The 27,565-nt window shown below is 46.0% G+C and overlaps 1 protein-coding gene across 4 annotated transcripts in view; it reads right to left on the bottom strand.

Moving 5' to 3' along the window:
- The window catches only part of UNC13B (unc-13 homolog B), a 174,870-nt gene that overhangs the window by 146,940 nt on the left and 365 nt on the right, over positions 1–27,565 (bottom strand). For all 4 annotated transcript variants that reach the window (XM_078600220.1, XM_078600223.1, XM_078600221.1 and 1 more), the window contains exon 2: positions 17,932–17,961. In XM_078600220.1, coding sequence (XP_078456346.1) covers positions 17,932–17,961 — 30 coding nt within the window. The remainder of the gene's footprint in view (positions 1–17,931; positions 17,962–27,565) is intronic.

Raw genomic sequence — 27,565 nt, 5'->3', positions numbered from 1 at the left:
GGATTGTTGCGGGAACTTGTCTCTGTTGTTAACACAAAGCACAAGTTTCCTCGTGTTCAGTGCTTTGCGGTGCTATTTGCATGAATGGGGGCCATATACAATCAACCGTTGTTATTGTTTTTATTATCCCCTGGACTTTCTCTGATGTCAGGAGCTTCAGTGTTTGCTGCTGCGCCGCCGAGTTCCTGGTGCAGGTTACCTCCGTGCCGTGGATCGTGTTACGTCGTGTCCCTCGTGTTGTGTTTCGTGCCATTTTTTACACAAAGTTAATCTGGTTCGCGATGTACAGTTTTGAAAAGTAATTTGCACGATGGTACATATACATACAATTATTATATAATAGATAAACTATACATTTTATAAATAATCAACAACAAAAAATACCGATCAATTTTTTGATATATTTAATATATTCATGTATACACTGCTCAAACACACCATGATGAGCAAGACATGCTTGCAAAAATGTACACATCTTTCCTTGTCAACTCAACATAATGGTTTTAATTGAACCATCAGGCGGCACATTACACACAGAGAACGAGCAACCATATTAATGGGCACAAATGCTCACTTAAAAAAAACAGAAGGGAATTGTCAACTTCATTTATTAATTACTGCACAGCTTAGTCAATCTCACACACTGTGCACCATTAACTTCTCAGCATCACACCATCCCTGCAGATTAAACTATAGCTTAAGCTTGATTTAAATGCATATTGCTGGCTTCAGCCACCAAAATGGTAAGTACGCCATTGCACAGAAGATAGGGAGGCTGCCGCAGTGCAATGGTCATCACACTGGACTTGTAATCCAGAGTTCATCGGTTCGATCTCACAGAGCAGCGGCTTATGTATGGTTGGGTAAGACTGGATATTTCCACCTCTTTCAAGACTTCTTGGATGTGTGGAATAGTAGGCCAAAAAACATTTAGAGGGGCTCTCTAGAGCCTCTGGAAAGACTCTCACGCTAGCAGTGGCGTTTGCAAGCAATTTCCTGCAGTGTTGCAGAAGGCAGACAGCACTCAGACATGGGAAGGACGATGACGATTGCCAGAAAGTTGTGATACCACTGGATAAACTTCCCTTTTTGTCTCCCACGCAAAACAAAAGAAGGTTCCTTCGTATAACCGTATGGGCCGTTAGGGCATGGTGATTCTAGCGATCACTTATTAAGGCTGGAATGATGAACGAGGGAACTACCTGGTAAGCACCACACCCCCCATCCATTTTTGTCTCCTCACCACTGATCTTTACACGTTGCGCCAGGTACTCAGTTAGGTTCGAGTTGACCTAGGAGAGCCCCAGGACGAGTTTTCATACCAAAAAAACCCACCAAATAGATAGGAATTAAAACTTAAATTGCCGCATTGTGCTACCCAATCGTTACACGACTACTCGCCATACACACATTAAATATACACATGGAAATACTGGGGAGCATTGGTGCAGTGGATGCTAAGCTTTGTGTTGGACTGCATTGGCCATTGCACACGCACTGCCGTACTGAACGATGAACCTGGCGACTCGAATTCAATTCCCAGCCATGGCTAAACATTGGTGGTACAGTAATGGCTCAGGATCATCAATGTACATGAGCACGGGTGACCTTTGACCTCTAGCGTAGTATACCGCTTGCGTCATATAGTAGTAGACCGTGTGTGAATACTGTCCTGTATACTGGGTCATGTAGCCCGCATGCCCAGCCACCGCATGCCTAAACAGCTTTTGTTCGGCCGGATCGAGGGGGCTAAACGGGCGCGGCACGGGCTAGAGAAGAGATGGAGTGATGTGGTACAGGAGGATGTGGAGCTGAGTGGACTTGCCGATGACTGGTACCAGCGGTGTCAAGATCGGCCTCAGTGGAGGAGGCTCGTGAAGGACGCTACTGGGCAGTTGGAGGCAGTCGCCCTCCAACAACAACGGAGGGCGGAGGAGCGACGCTCACAACAACGAGCGGAGCGCCGGGTGGCTAAAGCACAGCAAGTTGGTACAGTAGGGGGCACAGGTGGTGCATCAGCCAGTCATCTCGGTCATCTCGGTCAGTCGACCCGTGGCACCTGGGTCTGCCCCGTGACCTCCTGCCAGCGGGCGTTCGACACTTCACGTGGCCTCAAGGTGCACATGGCCTGGCACAAGCGTCGTGGTGACGTCACCGCCACTTAGTGGCGAATGGCGGTTGTTGTTGTATACACATAAATACAATGCATTATGTCATGAATCAGTGTGAATATACATACGTGAGAGGTTCACACTTTATAGAGAATAAGGTACATCTTACCATGTGTTAGAATATGCTGCGGTATACAAGGGTTCTATTAATATATACAGTATTCCCGCTTCTAGGACCTACTGCATACCAAATCAGAGCTCAGAAGCTAAGCAGGTATGAGCCCGGATAATGCATGGATAGGTGACCACCATGCATAACAGGTTGTTATAGGATGTGTAGCTATGTGGTGGCCAGCAGCAAATGGCAGTACTGTATAGTAAATGTCATTGTTGTAAAGTACTTCTATGCTCCTGCTTATATGCTTCTCATCTGCTATGAAGACGTACCAGCGTGATGAAGTATAGTCAAATCCTTCCCACGACGAACACAGCAGAGGGAGGCTCTCATCCAGCAGTGGATTGACAAACGCGTTCTACGTGTGCATATATTTACAGTACAACCCACGGCACCTGGGTCTGCCCCGTGACCTCCTGCCAGCGAGCCTTCAACACTTCACGTAGCCTCAAAGTGCACTTAGCCTGGCACAAGAGCCGTGGTGACGTCACCGCCACTTGGTGGTCAATGGCGGCTGTTATTTGTGTTGGTTACCTACATATACAAGAGCATCACAAGATTGAAACAGTGTATCAACGAGGGCAATGGAGTTCGTGCTCCATACCTTGTTATTGCATCCTTCCTAATTCTAAATCTCACAGCCGTTGAAGTTAACACGATTAGCATTGTATTAACGTTTGCAACCCAATCTCCATCCTGCCTCGCAGTTTAAGGCTGTGTCAGTCACTGAGCCACAACAATTGATGAAGAAGGCCATTCAGCTCAAAACGACGCTATCTTGCTTTTCGGTCAGAAACGGCGATACAAAAAAAACCCGCTCTTTATTTTTACCTAACCTGATCCTCGCTGTTGACATTGTTCAACCGTTGCAATATTTCACGTTGGGTCACGCGCATTCTAAACATTCGCAGGTATGTGGAAGACAACAAAGAATGTGCAAGCGTGCTCAGTCACGTAGATTTGAAGGTCTAAACGGTTATAACCAAGGAACCAGTTCCTTGTTTCTATTAAACAGGGCGATGGCTTTATTAAACGCTCTCGTATGAATGACTACACACCTCTTAAACGCAACCCCAGACGGTTTGATCCGCAGTGACACACATACACACGCGCGTTGTACATCTGACACAGCTGGCCTCATTCCCATCACCGATCGATAACCCTATTCCAGGAGCAGGCTTGCCTGGCCCTCATGCACTCATAAGCAATAGTAGAAAAGTGCTTAATTTAGCCGCCGTGCGAAATGTACGGCCGGCGGACTTTTGAATAATGTTGACATTAGACGTGGCCCACATCAATACAGGGCAGTTGACTCGCTCCTCGTGTTCAACGTAAGCATTCATCACCACTCATTGGCCACCCCTGACACGACGTCTGAAACATCCACGTTTAACGTGGGCTGAACATTGAATCTTGAGAGGGTTTAAAAAACAAATCACAGTAGAGAATCTTTGTAAATTTCACATAGAGAAGTTACAATGAAAAAAAACAATCGGCCCTCTTTCAATTCACTCCTGGAGTAAGGTCTTTTTATGCCGTGTGGGTCATGGAAGTTATTAAAACACATGTTCTACCATGCTGTCAGTCTGAGTTAGCACACAGAACCGGTTGAGATATCAATCTCCACTGACGTTAACCGTGGCTGGGAATCCAACTCTGGTACCACATCATAGTACCGTAGCGTTAACGACCCACTGTGACACCTCGCTCTCTTCAACATGGACACGATTTAAATTATATCCCATTTTATTCCCGAGTCTGATCAATCGAAAGCGAATAATAACCGTTTAGAGGATACGGCTTTAAATCCTTCCGTAGAGACTGTTAGGGCAGTTTTGTTAATACCCTAACAATAGCGGATGTAAGTTGTGCGTAGGAATGCATTGACCATTGCACCCACACTGCTGTCCACGCAAATCGACGTCAAGATCTGTGCTGCGGCTTCCACGCCCAGTATTATATATATCTACCCGCAGAATACAAATACGGTCACAGGCAAGACGTACCAGCCCTTTATACCGAACGTTAACCTTGACAATCCCCTCAACAACCACTTACTGTGTTCAGACATGCCACATTAGCAATGCTGTAGAGTTGGTTTACGCTGCCTAGAAACCGGTTCATAAATGATCATCTTATTTCTCTCGATTGTTTAGCTTGTGGTAGATTTATCCTTCCAGTATCCCTGAGTATAAAAACATTCATTTATATTGATTTCTGGAATTACTTTCTAGAGATAATGACTATGTATTTGACGCAGGTCTTACTTTAACTGGTGCTCATTATAACGGTGTTGTCATGTTATTTGGCAATATTTTGATATTTTTTACAAATTAATATGTGTGCATGCAACATCGTGGGTGGTTTACACAATTCAGTTTAGAAAACGATACCACTGTAATAATTAAAAAATACTTTATATTTATATTGCGCACCACTTTGAACCAACTCTCAAGAGCGCGTTATTGAAACAGGGACCATGACAATGTGACGACGACGCGTGCAGGTCCGATATCAAACAACAAAACAAGGACCTCGTACAGCCACATGAGATGCAACATTGTGTACCGGCCAGTGCGGGGGAAATGAGCCGGTAAAATTATAGCAACGAAGATAGCGACACTCATGGATGTCTTGATGTGCAATGCCGCAGACTCCCTTACACCTCCCACCACCCATCAGTCACAAGTGAACATGGGCACCAGATGTCCAGATTGTCTGGGTGCGGAATGAACGGACCGCCGTGTGGCTACGGGCAGCACCTCGGCACGCTGATTTTGTTATAATAACAATGTGACATTCAGGGCCACGCTTTGTCGGAGATGTGACCCTTTGACTTGATAGCCTAGACGGTCATCATTAATTGATAACATAAATGTGATCATTGAGCTGTATGTGGTTCTCTGCAGGGGAGCACTGTCCCTTCCATGACACTGTGTAGTGTGTGGACCAATCAGCTTAAAAGATAATGCATATATTATCAGAGTATGTTTTTTTTGCATTCTGACCACAAGTATTGTGGTTAATGCAGACATGATTCCTTGTAAAAGGTTTCAGTTTTGTTGCCATAAAAAGGGGAAAACCCTATTCTTATATTTTGATACTGGCAAAGGAGGCCCCATGATGTAGATGCTCACCTCGAGCTCTCACTACTCTGATAGTGGCATTGTTTTTGAGCTGTACGACTTTTGGCGTCCTCTGGTCTAACACCGTTTGAGACGAGGCTCAAAAGAAAGCTGTCTCTGGTGTGGACCAATCAGTTTCAAGGACAATGCTTATATTATCAGTGTGTTTTTTGTTTGCATACTGACCACAAGTATTGTGGTTAATACAGACATGATTCCTTGTAAAAAGGTTTCAGTTTTGTTGCCAGAAAAAACGGGAAAACCCTATTCTTATATTTTGGTACTTAAAATTACATTCATGTGACCCTCATTAGCATGTATTCCTACTTTTGAGACCTACCACTGTACATCCTTCAAACACAAAATCCAGAGGTGGCCAGGTATCTCAAAGGTCAGAGTGCAGATCCAGCATTGCTAATAGTTGCTCTTCATTTGCTGTACAATATCACCAACGGGCTGAGATCTGGGCAGCCACACATGATTAAACCATGTTTTCACGTGTTTAGTTTATTGTTTTTACTTAACTTGGCTATGAGAATTATAGATACAGTAAAATCACTTTGACCCAACAGGAAAGAAACGTGACAGCAGAGTGCACGAGCAGTGCATCACATGTGTGGGTTTTCCGAACGGGATCTCTCTCCTCGTCATGACATGGTGTTGATCACACGACTGGATAACGCGTTGGAAGAAGACAACAGAGGGGGAAAAAGGGTTGTATCCAACGTGAACACAAATGGTGCACCCTTTCCTGCACCGTTAGCTAAGGATTATTTTATTTCGTATTTGGGTCGCAAAGTAGCCTACATTCGTGAAGTTTTAATGGGAACCCTATGTTACCCACCATGACAAGTTGTGTCGAGACAAAGACGTTGCTCAAGAAAGCCCTGGGACTCACTCCGATCCGCGGTGTCGTAAACCGTAGAGAGCTCTCATCATTTGTCTGAGCTCTTGCACTAACAAATGTAGGAGAAGAGCACATGGCTCCCATGTGCCCACGCAATTTACAGAAATTTGAGAAAATGTGGTCTGGAGTTATTTTATATTCATGACAGGATCATGTACGATGTGTTATTGGCACAGGGTAGCCATGTCACAGCCCGTGAACCATTTTATATAATCTGAAGCAAAGTATTACTTTCAAGAGTTTTCTTATTCTTATCACCAGTCTCACCACTCCCCCTTACCTGATTGATCAAAATGTATGATACTCAAATGTTTATACTCAGTGTTTGCATGGAATATTCTTCTTCATTATCATCACCCATAATCAATCCATTGCTGAATGGTCTCCATCACCATGCCTCATGGTTCTGTGATGTAATATTCCACTGACCACTCGCACACGAGCTGATTTCATCGCTCCATCTCCCCCTGTGGACGTCCTCTCTCGCACGTGTTCCCATTCCTTGGCTGTCACCCTGTCACTATTCAATGACCATCAGAAAAGAATGGTGACGTCGGGTGACTTCTCCTGCCCTAGCCCACATTTTTGGTTCTTTCGGTAAAGTCACGTAGATGAAAGATAATAATAGAATGAAAATAACTAAATTAGATCACGTTTCGAAGGCAACACAAGCTTCCGTCATCAGGTGGAACAGCCACAGCAAAATTGTAGTGCTGTGGCTGTTCCACCTGATGATGGAAGCTTGTGTTGCCTCCGAGACGTCGTGATTTAATTTAGTTATTTAAAATTTTTTTCATCTACGTGACTTTACCGAAAGAACCAAAGAGTATGGATCCTTGCAGTCACGAAAACTTCAAATCTAGAATTAGCCCACATTTGTTTTTCTTCACAATTTAATTATATTTCCAACATGCCTGTGTTCTCTAATGCATGCTTCCCTCTTCGTGTCTCTCAATATAATTCAAACCATGCATGTCTCTAAATATATTTTTCATAACCAATTTTGTGAAACCGTTTGTCATGGCAGGTAGTAGTAGAAGCACCGATTAAACACTTGCAAGTGAAACGTGAATTGATGCAGGCGCTAATTAAAATTTGCACACAAAAAACATATGGCAGCTGTGCTGTATTAAAATACGCGTACATTCTAAAACTGTGAAACGATAGACACCAATCAAACAGCCTGCGCAGTAAGAAAGCAGTTGAGCCGAACCGTAGGATCACTGCCAGGGCTCCCTGCCGGCAGTTTAATCTGCCTTGTTGCCAGAGTGACAAGAGCATAATTTGGATGTAAGGCTCAAAGCTTGGCAACACGAATAAAGAAAAAACAAGAAAAACTCCCAGCTTTCACCGGCGACTGTAACTCATCATCGTTTGTAATTTGATACTGCGCGACGTAGGATAAAAAAATCATTTAAAATATTTTGACCTTATTGCTGCAAGCGCTAAAACGTATGAACATTAAAAACTTCATACCGATGTTCCGTTTTTAGTTTATATATATACGCCTTTACAATTGAGTTGGTTTTAAAATAGACTGCAGAATAGAGGATGGTGTAAAAATAAGATTGACGAGGGTGCTGCGGAACGAGACCAACAGGTCATATGACGCTCATTGTAAATAAGGGAGTTTCCAAATGTGGGGGAGGAGACACGAGAAAATTGGGTACTCTAATGAGGGGAGGAAATAAAGAAGTTACGCGGTCATTGCAGACCACTGGCATGAACCATTCCACGGCTTACAATTCCAATCTCGCCCAGCAAAAGGATGCCAAGGAGGTCGGCACCTTCGGCCCGCTTCCTGCCATGAAGACGTGCATGTGATCGACACGGGTGACAGACGGAAATTAAAGGGGTTGCCATCGTAACGCAGAAGCTATCACTTTGAACTCAGCAAGCAAAGGCACCAGACCAGCACTCAGTCAGCCACCAATTGTTGCTTCTCCTTACACTCTTATTGACTTACAATCACACTCCAGCAACCTTAATTTACACCCATACTCCATTTGCCTTGACTTACAATCACACTCCATTTGCCTTGACTTACACTCACACTCCAGCTGCCTTTGACATAAAAACCCAACACATTCGTATAATAATAATAATGATGTAGTGGCGTGTATAGTGTCTCTGTGGTGTAGCGCCAGTCCCGAGAGAAGGGCAGCACTGTAGTTGTGGAGTCTCTCTCTAGCACCAGGATGAGTATGGAACGGAAGGGCCCCTTGGGGGCATAGTTCAGGTGACAGCGAGAGAGAGGTCGGGTGAGGACATGGTAGTCCGGGTGAACCCGAGAAGGCACGTGACCGGATGAGGTAGTAACGAGGGCCAAACAGGAGGTGAGAGGGACACGTGATGTGGGCCCAGAGTCTCCAAGAAGGATCTGGAAGGGGCCGTGGCCAAGGGCGGGGTGTCGCCACACCGCAGCCGATAAAGGCCCAGTCCTGAGAGCGATCTGGGCTGTTCGTCTCTGAGAATGGAATCCACCAGCTACATCTTCGGTCTTCGGGCTTCACGCACGGCATCGTGGGCCAAGCAGTGGAGTGGTTACGTAGCTAACCGGGGTGGTCACCACCTTAAGTCATTATCCCGTTGAGTGGTTATGTAGTTACACGTGGTGGTTACCACCCTATATCATTATCCCGTCAAGTCATTATATGGTTACCCCGTTGTATTAAGAACCACTTTATACCTAAAAAAGTAAAACATTGTCTGTCAGTTTGTGGCTTTATGTAAAGGATTTGGCTCTCCAACGGTGGGGTTTTCAGTTAAATAAATATAGCCAGGTACCACGCCGTAAGCCCAGCTGTGAGCAAGCGCTATTACTTGTTCCCATCCGTCAACTTTTAATAAGTTTAATTAGCGATTTAGTGTGATTTTTTAGCGCTATCTCTTTATTTATTTATGGATCGTGCGCGACCATACCAACCCACGCGCCTTTGGTGGGACGGACGGCCCATGCCAAGTCGTACGCCTTAGTGGGAGGGGGACATTTTCTTTCGCGTTAAAAATGCTTAAAAAATACACTAAATGCTGAGCTTAAATCTTCACTGTGTGATGTCCCCCACACACCGATGCGTGCAGTTACTAATATATACAGTCGCCAGATGCTACCACTATAGGCCGTAGATATTACTGCAGAGCGGCCGGGGAGATCGTGGCTGGGGGGGGGGGGGGGAGTCAGGGGTAGAAGGCCCAGCCCCAGCCTGCTAAGGTGCCACCTCGGCCGGCTGGACAATCTAGGCGAGGCCGGAGGCTCTGCACGGGACTAGGCCTCACCACGCCACTCTGTCAGGTGAGTACTTTGTGCTATAGAGTCCATAAATACTGCTATAGAGTCAGCATGTACTACTGTAGTGAGAGCAAGTACCACCACAGTCGGTATGCACTGCTGTAATCATAGCAGGTACCACCACAGTCAGTATGCACTGCTGTTAGAATTTTAAGAGTAGTTTTGAAATATTTTTTTGGCCCGGGCTAGCTAAGAAAAACGTGTTGCCTCCAAGTTCGAGTGTGCACCTCTGGAACCCACTACAATAACAATAATGATAACAATGCCTTTCCTTATAGCACACAGATGGTGCCATGAGGAATGGTCATTGTCCAAAAGTCACATGACATATTTTTTTTATTTTAAGACCACAGCGCTATTGATGAATATGTTGAGAGTGTTTGTTTGTTGGTTGTGCTTGCACACCACTTATGTGCCTTTACTTTACGGCATAAATACAGGTGTGAATATGTTTAAACGCCAAATAGATACCTATGACAAGGCATAAAATCTGCATTTAACCACATACTCGTGGTAAAATGCAGACAAATATGCTTTTTTAATTAATTATCTTGATACTGCCAAAATGGGTCTATGATATTTAATGTTTATGCCTACTTAATTCATTATTTAGCGATGAAAAGCAGAGCTGTGACTCCCAACAGCGACATTCAACCACGTTCAACCAGTGATAAACGTGTGTAAGAACACAATTCAGAATTTAATTCACTCACTCCACCCTGATCGAGTGACTCGGGTAGCAGCAATGAGTGGAATTGTTACACCAGCCATGCAATGCCTTGCTTCTAAACACTCCTAAATGTGATAACAAAAAACAGGAAATCTACAAAGAGCAGGACAAATATCCTGGATTGTGAGGAGAATGAGGTCAGTGATGTTCATTGTGCCCAACATACACTGCTAAATAATTTAAGATATATTTTATAATTCACTTAAAAGCTTGTGGCTGCACCCACTAAAAGCCACTCCCCTCAATAGTACCCAACTGACAAAATCAATTCCTTTTGGTGCAATGCCCCACTGATAGTTTGCCTTTACAGTATATCCAAGTGACACCCATTTGAAGCCACAATGCCCTTTTTGCAGGGTCAACATTAAGTACAATACAGTACAGGTAACCAAAACTAAATCCAGGTTAAAAATAGTTTATCTCTGTTCGTAAAAAAATACTGTGTATTCACTGATACACACAATGTAGAAAGCTTGCTGCAAAGCGGACGTGTGTAACATGAGTGTACAGTTCGCGTGTGTTTTACCAGAACTGCAAAGTGTGTGGATCAACCTTCTTGGTTCTTTCGGTAAAGTCACGTAGAAGGGAAATAATAAAATAATTTTAAAAACATTATAAAATAATTCTCACGACGTTTCGGCCACAACGCAAGCAACCGTCCGAAACGTCGTGAGAATTATTTTATTATTTCCCTTCTACGTGACTTTACCGAAAGAACCAAGAAGATGAATCCCTGCAGTCACGAAAGCTTTAAATCGAAATTTGTGTGGATCAATTTAACACGTAGGCTTTCGCGACCAATATTATTCATAATATAGGTTTTTGGGTCAGATGTAAAAAAATATACTTGACCAAAAATACCACGAGATCATGAATGCGGCCACGTTCTAAACTGAAAGGTTGTATTACAGTAGTTTTGCTTAAATAACGTACATGTTACTGAAACTAAAATGTGGCATGGGAAAATATAGCCTGGACATACATGGTTGGGCTAACGTCAGGTATATCTTGTACCACCGCACCAAAGTCCAAACATTTTCAAGTGTCCAAGTATCCTCATGTTGACATAGCGGTGGGTGGCACTCCTCCAAATTGGCAGTGCCGAGTCAGCAGGAACTTCACATTCCTAAGGCAGGTGCCTGTCCACCCATAAAACAACCGCTGAAGACTTTTTACAAAGTGGTCCTCATTTTATACATTGGTTGATGATAGGTTGAATCGACACACTACCAGGATGTTAATTCACCAATTTGGAATGTGTAACTCAGGGCTACCTCAAAAGTCAATGCACAGCTGGGAATAACCACCAAAGAGCATTGCTTTGTTCTTCACTAGATGACTCATAAAAACATTGACTCCGAAAAATCCTAAAATCCATATTGCAAAGGGTTAAACATTTTTCATAACCAATTACTGCAGAAAATGTCTTCAGAAGCAGGTATGTGATAATCTGACATTTAGGGCTCCCATTCACAACTCGCACGCAATGAGTTGTAGTTTGGTTTGCGACGTAAATAATTGAAGGCTCACTTTGCAGTGCGCCACCCGATCACAGCGTTCATGTTAAGTAACTCATTAGTAAAGGTCAAGTTGGGAGCGAGCAGGCGATGGACAGAACCAGGTTGTGTTCCATGTGAAAGGCTCATTTAAAAATAACTTTAAGTCATAATCCTCTACGTCTTTCATCAATGAACATCAACCCAGCAATCCATGTCCGTGCGTCATTATATTCCCAAACAACCTTAGTCGTACGCATGCGTCAGTGGAAAATAAGGTTAACAAACCTAGATACATTTGTAAATTGTACCTTATTCAATTAAGGGACATTTGTAAGATGTGCCTTTATCAAATAAGCAAAAGGAAACGTGTTTTCAGGATGCGAGGCAGATAGATAAATTTCCGCTGTAAATGAACGTAAACACGTTACACCATTTTGTCTTTCCTCATCTGTCAGTTGGAAATACTGTACAGTGCGTGGTATATTGAAATAAATACGTAGACGACACTTTGTGGACCAATATATTCCCTTCATGAGAATATCTGTGAATGGTAGAAGTTAAATAATCGGGAACATTTTAATTCAAAAGCAGGGAAATCATTTCCAGGTTGGTCAACGCCGAACAAGTTGTAAAGCAAATATCCAACACATTGTGGATTTAAAATCTTGCGTATATTTGTAGTTCGATATTCCAATATTGATACATAAGAACTAACACCTGATATACTTTGTCGTTCTTACTGTGAAGGTGAGACCCAAACTGAGTTATACGCCTCTATTTCAAGGGACATTCAACGTCAAAGTGAATTCCTGCTCAAATGAGCACTGCTGCAGTGCTCATCTCCTATTTACAGCCATGAGCCAGTGGAGGAAATTCCACATTCCTGTGGCTGGGACAAGTTTTTCCAATAGTCAACCAATGCTGAATTCACCACAAAGTGGAACTTATAGTATTGACCCTCCTGGATCGATGGACTGAGTCACCCCACGACCAGGATTAAAACTCGCAACCTGCCATGCCAACTGACCAGACTTGCTTCAAATGCAGTTGGAAAGGACACGTGCAGAAAACAATGGCACGAACAACAACAGCTGACTGTAGAGAGGCCATGGTTGGGGTTGTACCACGCCCTTCCAAGTAAAAGGCTCACAAATGGCTTCAGAGAAGAAAAACACTGTAATCACAACAACACATGCATAAAACCACTGTACAGTACTGTTAAACGTTTATGAACTATAGTCCACTTATTTATGACTCCTGGCATCCCTGATGTCCATAGTTCAAATCCAGGCAAGGTGGCTGCAATTAATCAGGGTCCTCAAGCATAGTGAGATGATGGTCTGAGCTCAGTCAACGATGACTACACTAAAATACAATCACGTTAAATTTGGATCGCCATTAATTCGGCTAAATTCCAACTATGAGAATTAAAATATCAGTTTTCCCGTCATGTGAAGAACATCATTCTCATATGCATAGTGAGGGTGAAAGTTCTGCCCCCTCTACTGCGTGTTGACCAGCGGTCACTCGGAGGAATTTAAGAGGTAGCTCTGTCATATTTGCTTCTGTGAGCCATTCTGCAATGCAAAGGGTTGCAGCGCCCTACTAAGAGATCGGAAAGGACACTTCATTCTGTGACATGACACCGATCGTACGATCAGAATACATTTTGGGAAAATTACCCCAAAAGAACGTCCGTAGGGTCAGGCCAATGTGTGATTCTTCCCAGTATCCACAGTGCTCTCTTTTACCTGCCGTTTAGCATCTAAGAATTCCGCTTCGTAGATGAGGCACTAATGTTTATTCGATTATTATGCGCAGCATCCACATTTCATATCTCAGGCCTCAGATGGTGAGGCAGTACACTCAACCTATGATCCGTCCATGACCAAATCACCTGGAATGCACCCCACCGCGGTCGTATCTGGGAAGCCAAGCAGGTTTTAGCCTGGACAATGCATGGATGGGGAATCACCATGCATAAAACAGGTGTTGTACGCTCCTGCAGGGTTACTTTGTCAGCATAGGGCACTGTAAAAAAAGTATCTATTGTTGTACTCACTGGCGGAGCCAGTGGGGAGGGGGAGGGGGGGCACGTGACCCTGCAATGATCCGATCGAAATTCCTAATTTCGATCGGATCATTGGGGTTCATTAGTAATAAATAGGCATTTTGCGACCCCCACTACCACTGTGTAGCATATTATTATATGCCAGGGACTCTACGAGATGATAGGACAATAGTTTGAGTCCATAATTGGCAATAAGTAATGGCAAAGCAGTTATAAGTGACTCACAGAATTGTGCACAATTGCGTACACAGTACACGACTTCCCTGAAGGCATTCACGATGCCGATCACACAACGCGGTTCGAATTCGACCCTCGATCGATGGCTGCGCCATCGCCGCACACGCGTCGGATAAAAAGCAAGGGACAAGTCCTTACTAACAACTCATTTTCATTGCTGGAAGGGCTGCCCCCACTACCTGGAAATCCTGGCTCTGCCATTGGTTGTACTGTACATGCTCCAATACCTAGGCTCCCCAGCTTCAGCAACCCACAGTGACCAGCATGATGAAGGGTGGTCGGGTAACCCCCATGACCCGCAAGGCGTGGGGAGAGAGGCCCTCATCTTACAGTGGACTGACAACAATGGATGTGAATTTACATGATTTATTACTCACTCGTTTCAACTACATAGCGTTGGCAATACTGTCGTAGATTTATAATGGTTCGCAGGTGGATAATCAATATTAATAAAGTGGGCACATATTGCACGATGACTAATCTGTGACGAATAGAGTGAGAATGGATAATGCGTATGTAAATACATGAGTATCTGTGGCGGTGCCACATGAGCATTCTATAACCGCACGCATTAGCGCTCATTAATTGGCTGAAAACATCTTAATGTATGCGCCTGTGCGTTTGCAGATTGCAACCGCGTTGTGATGATTGCATAAATTACACTGTGTAAAAAGGATATGTTAATATCATTACTGTATTATTCTAAATAATGCCCTCTTATTGGCTACATGTGGGTCGATGGCCCTTTCAACATTCACATCCCGGGCACGAGTGCACGCTCGATTCCCATCGGGAACGCATGCGGTGCGCGTTATCGCCACACACTCTGGGAGAGGAGCATTGCGCAACGTTACGGACTGCAGTATTTAACGTTTGTCGTTATTGTAAAAAAATATTTACTGGAATTTTAAATAACTTTCAATTATTATTTCACCACACCGTTCAAAGCTGTTAAGGTGTCATACAAAACATAGATTGCTGCTACAACACTGGGTCAGGTGGCCCGCCAAGGCTGCTGCCGATTTTAGCAAGAAAAAAAATCTATTAATATTTCATGTGTGATTGTGCATTGCGTAACTAAAGGAGGAGGCTTATTGAATGCATCAATTATTTTAATTACAGAGCTTTGGCTGCATTATATTTCTCGGCACAAAGCAAGCCATGCTGGAAGAGGAATATGTGGCTGCAGTATTTGTAGGTGGCACATGACGTGAAGCATAGTCCTTGCAACGGCTCTGAAATTCCCCCAAGTCCACAATTTACACAGACGGACTTGCTGGAAATGTCCCCAATTCCCGGCACAATAAAAACCAATATAAACAAGCTCTGTGTATTGAATAGACGGCAATGACCTCATTAATAGATCATCAAAGTCAGCGGAGATCAATATAACGTGACTACAGCAACATTTATCTCTTAAAGGCCTTTTTTCAAGTCATTCTATTGCACTGTATTTAGTCAACAGTTAACTTTAGGATCTGGCAATGAATTGGTAATTTACTCTACCATACTTATCCGTTGGCTAAAAAGGAAAGTTTGTAATAAACCATCAGGCTTGAAACTTAATTGCATCTTACTTAACGATTAAAATTTATTAAATACGTAATAGGACTGACATTAAAACATATACCAGTACCATGGCTTCCAAAGACAAGTAGATGTATGATTTTTGGTGATTCAACAAATTCTGTACATGCGTGTCTCGCTTAAAGAGCGTTCTTTCTACGAGAAACCGCTATGACGAGAAATTTGAATCTCGACCAATCTGTTCGCAAAACGAGCAAAATGTTCGCATAGCGATCGAAAGCCGATCGATCGAATGCGTTCTGCGGCGGCAGGGGGCGAACGGGGGCCCGAAGCTGTTTGTTGACCAGCTCTCCCCCACACTGTGTCATACTGTGGAGGAGGGGGGCCTGGCACTGTAATGGGTAGGTGGGGGGCAAGGGTGGAGGGGGGCCGGGTTATTGCATCATGCGACATTGGTGAGGTGTAGGAGAGGAAGTGATGACAGCAAGATACGCGGGAGTGGTGAGGACAAGGGGTTGATAAACGTCACACGAAATTTGGGTGAGGCTGAGACAGGGGGGGTGATGACATCACGCGGCACTGGTGAGTTGGAGGAGAGGGCTGATAACGTTAAGAGACACTGGGGAGGTGATGAGAGGCGTAATGATGTCACGCGACATTGGGATGTGGTTCTGAGGAGAGGGCGCGATGACGTCACGAGACACGAGGGAGTGAATGGGAATTATGATGTCACGAGACACGTTCGGAGTTACACTTAGAAACGGGAACACACGGATTGCCGATAAAAATGCAAATTAGAGGTATTACGTGAACTGCTTAGAAAATGTAGTGTGGCTTGGGAAAGATACATCACTGTGTTTAATGGCTGGCAGATTAGGCTGGTGATAGAATGGCAGCCAGAGGAGGAAACACACCAAAGAAGATGCCCACCACAGAGATGGAACGATGAAATCAGTCCACGTGCAGGAGTGAAATGGATTGCGGTACAGCAGAGCCATGAGGGATGATGACATCGTGAAGAGGCCTTCACACAGCAATGGATAAACAACAGCTGGGGATTATGACGATGACGTCATGCGCGTGACGTGGCAGGCGTCACGCATGAGGTGCTTTGAATATCCAGGAACAATAACGTGACATTTACCTAAACTTCAGCTACCCTGTGCGTCTGTGAAACACTGTCGCTGATGCCGCGATGCATTCGTGACGTTTGTCAACACAATACTTGGAATTCTGACGCAAGAAATGATACGCAAGGTAGACGACGTCACCCACAACAAGCATTATCTTGCCTCCTGTATTGCACACATGTGCAATGGCGACATAGAGTGAGAAATTAAAACAAGACTGCAAGTGGTTCGTAAACTGCACCATGAACCTGATCACCCGAGTTCAATTCTCAACCGTGGCTAGCAAGGAGTGGCTAGACATTTTTACCCGACAATCACATTCGACATTTTGTTTGTAAATTTCCATCAAATAATTCTTGAGATTGATCGAGTCCTTTGTAGTTTTTGTCTGTCTACTCGTACAAGATGGTCAGCGTGGATCAATCACTCAGGACTGATTCAGAAATCATTCTCCACTGTTAGCCGTGGCTGAGAATGAAACACAGGTCGGTAGGTTAAGAGAAAAGTGCGCTAACCACTGTGCCACCATCCGTGAGCTTTCCACAAAAGGAGGATAACATACATTCCACTCATCTTGTTCGGTTTCATTCAGATATCCTATTGCATGTTAACTATATGACCAAACACAATAGAGCGGGATTTTAAGCACTCCTTGCACTCAAGGACCAAAACGAGCCCCCCCCACCCATGCCTTTGGCGGACCTTGAAACCAGACACTATAAAGTCCCCACAGACACCAACCACATGTATATGGAACTCCTAATTTAGAAATATGTTTACCCAGCTGACACATTGTGGTGTGCTGCAAATCCCCAGCACGGCAGTGTATTCCAAGAAAAAGTAATTATGGGAAAACTGATAAAAAATGCTATTCTACTCAAACTTTTCAACTCTAAGGTGGTCAATAAAAGAGAATACATGATTTTTTTCATTTAATTATATATATTTCTATGTACGTGACTTTACCGAAAGAAGCAAGAATATGAATAAGAATGCATGATGGTCAGATTACAGTTAAAGATGACAGCCATGTCACTTTTACTGTCATATAAGACGTAAGAAAAAACATTTTAAATGGTAGAAATCTGTTGTGTGGGGTAACACATGACGGCTGGAATGCATCAGCTTACCTGGTGGTCCCGAAAGCTTTGCTTTCTTTACTGAAAGACAAAAATACAAAATAAACATTACTGTGAGCAACAGCTCTATGAAGTTCCAATAATTTTTTTTTTTAAAGCATTCACATGCATGGATATTATAACACGTCTTTGGAAATATTTAAGTAGCAAACGTGTTTTGCCCTCACAGCCACAACACTGGAATATTTGCAACAACTCCAAACTCTGGTTTGCGTCTCGAAATTTGGGGCAACCCTTTGATAGATTGGTCTGATGTTCAACAGCGTAAAAGCCTAGCATTTTAATTATTTCAAAATTGACAAAAACTGACTTAATATTATATTTTATAGGTAATCCATGATTCCTGCTTGCTACATTTGCTGCACAAACACAAGGGAACTGTCGTTAACAATGCTAGTGAGAAAAAAACCCGATGAACATATTGTATAATCAACTCCAAACCTGATAACAAAAAAAACAACCACCTTCTCTTCACACAGAACATCAGGTGCAGGTAATGCAGTCCTTGTTTACCGAACGATATTTTCGTTCTGAGAAGATCAACACTTTATATCGCGCCTCACAAACGCAATGACCGAGCTAATAACTGAGGTACATGAAATGATTCCACGAACATTATACCCCACTTAAGCTTCAGGCCTTTGGCAATCCACTGTTGGATGAATGTGCTCCATTAATGTACCGAGGAAGCTCCCAATATGTGCAGCGAAACAGCAGACAATCATGTCCAACAACAATTGATAACTCAAAAAAAATCAGGGGTTCACAGGGGTCTTTTGACCATACTTCACCATGCTGGTCAGTAGAAAGTCATGACGCGGTGGCCCAGGACCAGTTTCGATATCACTGACCACTGATATTAGCCGTGGCTGGGAATCGACCGCAGGTCACCAAGTTCATTGTGCAGTGCGCTACTCGCTGCACCACCACTCCCCCCTCACCAATCGACCCCAGCATAGGGTGGTGTATAAAATATGTATAAATGTGGCCATTATTCAATATCGTAGAACTCTTCTTGTTCACAACATGAGTATCCATCATATCGTTTCAATCATTCAGCAAATATTGCTTACACAAACAGCTGCCTGAAGTGAGGCAATACCGCCCAGCCACAGCGGCCCGCTCACCCCATCTATCCCCTCTGCAGATCTCTGTGGGAAATTCTAAGGGCGCAATAAAACCTGTGCAACGGGGAAGCGTATGTGACTTAGCAAAGTGGGATCCTGAATGTGCGTGACCTGGCCCACCGCACCCAAACGTCCAAGTGGCCAACTGGGTCCTTGCTGTCCCTTTGTCTCAGGGGAATTTCAAGCCCAGGAAATGATACCTGTGCACTGGAGACTCCAGTCATTACATAACCCATATTAACTTTGTATTAAAGGTATAACCAATACGTTGCCTAGGACCAAGTTATCCGGAACGTGACAAATCTTATCAGACCATAGAAGCTAAGCTGGTTTGAACCTGGATAGTGCTTGGATGGGGGACTGCCATGCATAACAGGTGTTATAGGCTTCTGGAGGGCTAATGTTGTCAGCATAGGTCGGTGCAGCAAAGTTAATTGTTGTACTGCCCTATGCTCCAACGTCCATGCTCCCCACCTTCCAGAATGACCAGGATGGTGACATTGTCAAATATCCCCCATGACCCGCATGGTGTGGGAAGGCCATCATCCAGCAGTAGATAGACAAAAGAGCTGTGCATGTCAAAAAACTAAGATAAAAGCATGAAACATTCATGCCGCATCACACGCAACGTACTGCGCATGGCATCGCAATACTGGAACGTCACACCAGGAATCCCCCGAAATGTATTCAGCGTACGATTCCGTTGGCCAAATATTTTAATTGGTCTTACATTTTCTAGAGATACACATGGGAGACACGAGGCAAGCAAGCCCTCTGTACAAGGTGCAACATCGTTTTATTTATTTTCGACCCGAAGATGCCGTATGCTGCATTACAGGACATCGAGACCTGGTGCAGTGCAGATGAAACTGCTGCCCATGCAATAATGCAGGTGCGATGAAGTTTACACACCATTGTATATAAGACTTCTTATAGACATATAAAGCGCGGTATTCAGTTAGACATACATGGGGGTAAAAATAAACACATTCCTGCGGAAGGAGCTGGTAGGAACGTTGGGTTGCTCGGTCAATGGCCAGGGTCAACGGCGGCGTGGTGTATTCTGCAAATATGTCCGACTGAGGGCAGGCACAAGCCGGCGGGCACAAGCCGGCGTGAGTCGGTTAAACGTTGAGTTTTATAAGGGCACCACGGGGTGACCAAGCCCCTCTCCACCCAGCCCCACCCTCCCCACCCTCCCCACCCAGCCCCACCCTCCCCACCCAGCCACACCCCACCCTCCCCTCTCCACCAAGCCCCACCCCTCCCATTTTTGGATGCACGACGGACGGACACAATAATCCCCTGTGGGCTGGTGTAACCAGAAGGTATGAAAGGCGAATAGCCAAAATGTTGGTACTGCTTTGGCAGTGAAACAAATGACAATGGCCATACATTTTTACTTACACGCGACTAGAATTGATTCGCTTGTAAAATCAGATTAGTGTGGCATATATTGAGCGGAATGGTAATGTCAATAACTATGTTGCATGCACTGTGATGCTTTGCAGTCTTAATGAGTTGCCACATTTGTGAAATTACCCGAGACCTTTCTATACCCAACACAATGGGAGTTGAAATGGCAAACCAAGATTTCGCCACCTCTGCCATGAGCTCAAGAGATGCGAGTGGCTGCTGAATGAATAGCCGGAGAGGTTTGTCTGGCACCTTCTTCTCCAATTCATTCCAACTAAATCACAAAATATACATTGACTCCGTAGCCAGCGTATTAGAGGACGTGGTCACAAGTGTGTAGGCTGTTGGTGTTTCGTTCCAGTGAGTTAGTGTGCTGTGATGTGTGGCTATAGTAGGACGAGCGTTGACATTCTCTCTTACTTCGTTGCGTTGGTAAAAAAAAAAATCAGCGATTATTTCCGGCACTACAATGTTAAGCAGGTTATTGTGAGGCACCCACCACAACAAACTGTGCAGAGGTGGATTGCCACGTATCAATTTTTTGTTAAGGTTGGTCGTCTAAATGAAGAAATGGCCACACGTGGCAGTTCTTTTGAATTGGTGGTCTGCACAATGCCGAGAACCTTCGCACCTAAGATGCTGCACGTCTTACATCTACGCGCAGTGGTGTGCTGCACACACTACTACAAAGGAGGACCCTATCAGCATCAGTCTACACGTGTTATTTGTACAGTGCTGTGTCTATATACAATAGCATTAGCATAGGGGAGGAAGAGGGGAGAGCATGGGGGATAATGGAGGATAAGGTGAGGACAGTAAGGGATAGAGGAAGGGGGGGGCAACAGCATGAATTGGAAGGGGATAATGGCTTGGGTGAGGGGAGGCAGATGGAGGGGGGGTGGTGGGGGGAGAACAGAAAATATAATGGAGGGTAAGGGGAAGGGATATTGCAAGGGATAATAGGGCGTGACGGGAGGGGCGATGGTGGAAGCAGGCTGGTGTGTGCTGTAGAGGGGGGGACATTGGGAGGGATGGGGCGGTGGGTGGCTGGAGCAGAGTCTCTCAAGGCTCCTGCCTTGTCTAGCCTCCATGCTCCGCGATGTTGTTGGACAGCGCGTGGGGAGCGGTGGTGGAGCTGTCAGCGCGCTGCGCTACGAACTCGGCGACCCAGCCACAAAATGAGTACATGGTGCGTTGTGTTAAAAACATCGCCACTGGGGAGACAAAGGCGGCCGGGCGTGGTGTTGGCGACCCACCCCTTTTGTGTGCCGTGCCGGGCTTCATAGGTGCTCGCTAACTGCACTTGCCCCAAGAGTCTGTGAAGACTATAGGGGGGATCTTTGTCTTTGTGTGTGTCAAGAGAGGAGGCAGGTGCGGGCACAGGTTGAGGTGTGGGGATACCAACAACAACATAGCTCACTTGGGATAGGGGGGCACTGAAATATATTGTCACATCTAGAACGTGTATTTAGCATCATTTGCATTTATGGCTGTATGGAAAAAAAAACGTATTAGCAATAAAGTCAAGGGATGGGATCACTTAAATTATGATTTGTAAAAAAAAATTCGCTCAACAAAATAATCACCTTCCGATATCTGTCAAGAATTGTTTTGGTACACATCATTTTTGGCCACGCGGCATTCTGGTCGCGACGTTGTCTTCCTTGCTTCCTGTTATCATTTAGTTTTTTTGCGTAAAATTAAGATAAATTATCCTCGGATCCTGAATTGCATCGTCTAGCGCCAACACCACAACCCACGCAACGATGCCGGTGACCCAATAAAATGTACTGTGCCGTCAAATGCCTTCGTGGTCAATCTAGCATCATAATTAGTTTGCGTGTAAACTCATTTGCATGGTCGTTATTGAACCGAGCCCTTCTCTGCATTTCGCTATCGCGGGTTGGGCGGTGATTCCCGCGGGCCCCCACGGTGCTTACCGGGCTAGCATTGTGTAAGCACGCAAGCCGCAGACTTGCAGGCTATGTTGACCACCACACACAACGCAAACTCGACACTCGGTAAACAAACATTTATTCATATTTGTGCGTTTGCAACGCGTACGAGAGTTGGGGCTGCACACACCGAAATCTTCCTGGGTAAACAAGTAAGACGCAAAGGGTCGTCGTCATCATCATCATCGACACCTCCAGCAGCACCGGCAACTGCTGCTGCGATAACGCCACACGTCGCTTGTTCTAGATTCTAGAATGTCTCCCTCCCCTCCTCCTCCATCCTCCTCCTCCTCCATCCTCCTCCATCGCGCGTGGGATTGAGGCTGGGGTGAACACGTAACTTTCCACCGCAGTGGAAACCAATTGAGATGCACAGCAGTTTTCCATCAAATACCCCGTGTCTTTCCCAAAAACAAACAAAAAAAATCGATACGGCTTCGCCCACATAACAAAAAGGGGTCCCTGAAGTATTTTGGTGAGGTGTATCACACAAACTTAGAACACAAAGTTTGCCTCCCAGGGAATGCAGTGCCCTCAAAGAGATGGGGAAATTATTTATGTGCCAAACGTTCTCCCTAATATTGGCATCGTTAACCAAGCTGTGTAATTATACGAAGTGGCCTCAGGAGCTCTTGTATGTGGTTAAACTTTAAATTCACCTGTTATAAAACACCTCCTCTCTTTAGTTTGGCGACTACGTGGATGCAGAGGGCTTTGCGTGGTTAGGTCATTCAAAGTGTGCGATGCATTGTAGTCTGTGGAGTGTGCTTGGAGGTGTATGTGTGTTATCCTGTTTCTGTCGATTTATTCATAATTAAGGACATATATACACAATAAAACGAGATATATTAGTATAATGTTGCAAAGAGGAATGATTGAATACATGCAATGTATGTGCATGAATGATGTGTGTGCGTGTTAGTGCTTCCATGTCTTTGCTTGTCAGGATGTGCATCTCAGTGTGCTCGCCAATGTGAGCATGTCCTCGTTCTGTCTGTATTCGTGTCAGTGTGTGCTCCTTGTGTGTCTGTATTCGTGTCAGTGTGTGCTCCTTGTGTGTCTGTGCGTTAGTTTGTGTTTTAAGGATGTTGTTGCTACTGCTACTGGGCAGTTGGAGGCAGTTGCCCTCCAGCAGCAACAACGGAGGGCGGAGGAGCGACGCTCACAACAACGAACAGAGCGCCGGGTGGCTAAAGCACAGCAAGTTGACACAGTAGGGGGCCAGCAGTCATCTTAAGCCAGTCGACCCGTGGCACCTGCAGGGTCTGCCCCGTGACCTCCTGCCAGCGGGCGTTCGACACTTCACGTGGCCTCAAAGTGCTCCTAGCCTGGCACAAGCGTCGTGGTGACGTCACCGCCACTTAGTGGCCAATGGCGCTTGTTGTTGTTTGTAAGTGCTTGGACTTGCCCGTGTGCGCGTGTTCCTCTAAGCAGGCGACACAACAAGTCGGTGAAGGCGACACGGAGTGAACCGTGCCACCTCCCATTAGCACGGTTGGCTGCGTACGGTGCGAAAGAAGTTCAACGTATACACACACATACACGTTGTTCAGTGTATGTGTGTATTAGTGTCCGCATGTACTGGTCAGTGAGTGTAATTGTCAGTGTCTGTACCTTCAGTGTATGTGTGGTGTTCTTGTCAATGCGTGTGGGGAGCGGTAGCGTAGCGGTCAGCGCGCTACGATGCGATCCTGGCGACCCAAGCACCGATTCCCACTCACGGCCAACATCAGCGACGATTATCTGAACCGGTCATGGGCCTCCCCTAGGTCGACTCAGCCTCAAATGAGTAGCCGTGCGCAAAAACATTTCCACTAGGGGAGACAAAGGCGGCTGGGCGTGGTGTTGGCCACCCACTCCATCGCGTGCCGTGCCGGCCTTCATAGGTGCTCGCTAACAGCACTTGCCCCTACAGTCCGTTGAGGTGTGTGCGAATACACACGTGTGTGCACGTGTGTACACGTGTGTGCGTGTGCACGTGTGTGCACACGCGCGTGTGTGTGTGTGCGTGACGCGTGTGTGTGTGTGTGCGTGACAGAGGTGGGACAAAGTCATTGTTATGCAAGTCCAAGTCGAGTCGCAAGTCATCAAATTCATGACTCGAGTCTGACTCGAGTCCAAGTCACATGACTCGAGTCCACATCTCAGAGGTGGGACAAAGTCATTGTTATGCAAGTCCAAGTCGAGTCGCAAGTCATCAAATTCATGACTCGAGTCTGACTCGAGTCCAAGTCACATGACTCGAGTCCACACCTCTGGTGCGTGACGCGTGTGTGTGTTGTGCGTGACGCGCGCCGCGGTCCTCTCAATCACCTCCGGAAGTCTCCATCCCGGATCTGCCCGCCGCTACTGCTGCTGCCGCCGCTGTGTTCACTGCTCATGAAAACATCCTCCTCCTACTACCCCCTCCATCGTCCTCCTACCCCCTCCTCCTACTCCCCCCTCTGAGGACGCCGCCGCTCACTCGCCACTTTGGCACTTCCCGACCTGCAGTCCCGACCGAGCAGTGCCGACTTGCGAGAACTGTACCACGTGTGCAGGAGCCCCCCATGTGGAGTACGGAACGCGACTTATCTAGCCCCGTCTGTCCCTTCGCGCTTGTTCTCGAGCGCTGTGCGCCCGCCGCATATCCCAGGCAGGCAGCCAAGACACGCGCTTCCAGCCATTGTGGTGGTGGTGATGGTGATGTTGTTGTTGACATATGCATAATATGGCGTTATAATCTGTGGCTGCGTGGGGCTACGTGATGGAGAACAGACGGCAGTGTGCAGCAACATATATAGTTGTACGGTACACGTGCATTGCAGTTCCCGTCTTCACCAACCTGCACTGACCAGCGTGGTGAAGTATGGTCAAACACCACCCACCACCCAAATAGAGACCATCATCCAGCACTTCCACAGTCCAAGAACCCAGACCAAATACTTCACTGGGAGGGGGGGGGTGACACAATTTACTGGTTCCATTTTCCTTACGTGGCCAATACCAGTGAACTGTGCGCCACACATTTGCGCGAGGTTTCAAACGATTTCGCTCGCATTGGCTGGCGGCCGCGTAAATAAATGTGTGCCCCTGAAAGTTGTGAGCTCCCTGCCGAGGTGGTGGCGGTGCTGCTGGATTTCCGCTCTGGCGTATGGACACCGACTCAGGAAGGAGGATGGGAGGGGGGAATCAGCGGCGCAAACCAAGCCGGATTACCGCACTGTCAGAGGTAGTTAAGCTAATTGCGGCGAGGATGTGGGACCGGTGGGGGCATGGCGATGATGCGCTTTGATTTATGGCCACGTTCGTGCAACGCCGGGACCACGCGAATCCGGAATAGCAGCTTGCTGGCTCCGAGCGGTCGCTTCGTGCACGCACGCACCGAGTACAAAGACAAAGCCCCCCCCTCCACGCCGTATAGCCTTAACAGACTGTAGGGGCAAGTGCTGTTAGCGAGCACCTATGACGGCCGGAACGGGACACGAGGGGTGGGTGGCCAGAACCACGCCCGGCCGCCTTTGTCTCCCCAGTGGCGATGGTAGCACACCACACCAGGTACTCATTTAAGGCTGAGTCGATCTATGGGAGACCCAGGACCGGTTCAGATAATCGTCACTGGTGTTGGCCGTGAGCGGGAATCGAACTCGGGCCGCCGGGTTCGTAGCGCAGCAGTAGCGCTAACCACTACACCACCGCTCCCCCCACACACACACTGAGTTACACATACACACACATACTGAGTTACACATACACACACACACTGAGTACACACACACACATTGAGTACACACAGACACTGAGTACACACACACACTACACATACATACACACAGAGTACACAGACACACTGACTACACATACACACACACACTGACTACACACACACAATGAGAACACACACACAATGAGAACACACACACACGGAGTACACACACACACTGACTACACACACACAATGAGAACACACACACAATTATAACACACACACACACAATGAGAACACACACACACTGACTACACACACACAATGAGAACACACACACAATGAGAACACACACACACGGAGTACACACACACACTGACTACACACACACAATGAGAACACACACACACAATTATAACACACACACACACAATGAGTACACACACACACTGACTACACACACACAATGAGAACACACACACACAATTATAACACACACACACACAATGAGAACACACACACACTGACTACACACACACAATGAGAACACACACACACAATGAGAACACACACACACAATGAGAACACACACACACTGACTACACACACACAATGAGAACACACACGCACACACAATGAGTACACACACACACTGACTACACACACACAATGAAAACACACACACGATGAGAACACACACGCACAATGAGAACACACACGCACAATGAGAACACACAGACACAGAACACACACAATGAGAACACACACACACAGAACACACACACACAATGAGAACACACACACACACACAGAACACACACACATAATGAACACACACACACACAGAACACACACACACAATGAGAACACACACACAGAACACACTCACACAATGAGAACACAGAACACACACACAATGAGAACACACACACACAATGAGAACACACACACAGAACACACACAATGAGAACACACAGAACACACTCAATGAGAACACAGAACACACACACACAATGAGAACACACACACACAATGAGAACACACACACACACAATCTGTGCAGCGAGACGCACCCCGCACGCCTCCACCGCTGTGCGATCAGCAGCCCGGCACAGCGAGCGCGCTGCAACAGGTCCCGGGGTGCAACAACAAACGCCGCTCCCCCCTCTCTCTCCCCTCTCCGCTGGTAACGAGAGACTCTCCCTCCTCTCTCTTCTCGTTGTCAGCGACGCAATAAGCACCACCACCACATCACCATCTTCGTCATCATCATCACCATCACCATCTTCATCACCTAACCCGCACGGCGTTGTCTCTCTCGCCGCAGCCGTGCAGAGGCGACGGTGTTGTCAGCAGGTGCACCCCCCGGGGGGGGCAAGGGGGGCGATGCGGGCCGACCAACAACACGCGCGTTGCAGGAGGAGGAAGAAAATTAACGACGG

Source organism: Lampetra planeri, chromosome 13 (genome assembly GCF_965212315.1).
Source record: "Lampetra planeri chromosome 13, kcLamPlan1.2.h2, whole genome shotgun sequence".
Lineage (NCBI taxonomy): Eukaryota > Metazoa > Chordata > Hyperoartia > Petromyzontiformes > Petromyzontidae > Lampetra > Lampetra planeri.
Note: the sequence above shows the minus strand (reverse complement) of the source record. Positions and strands in the feature narration are given on the sequence as shown.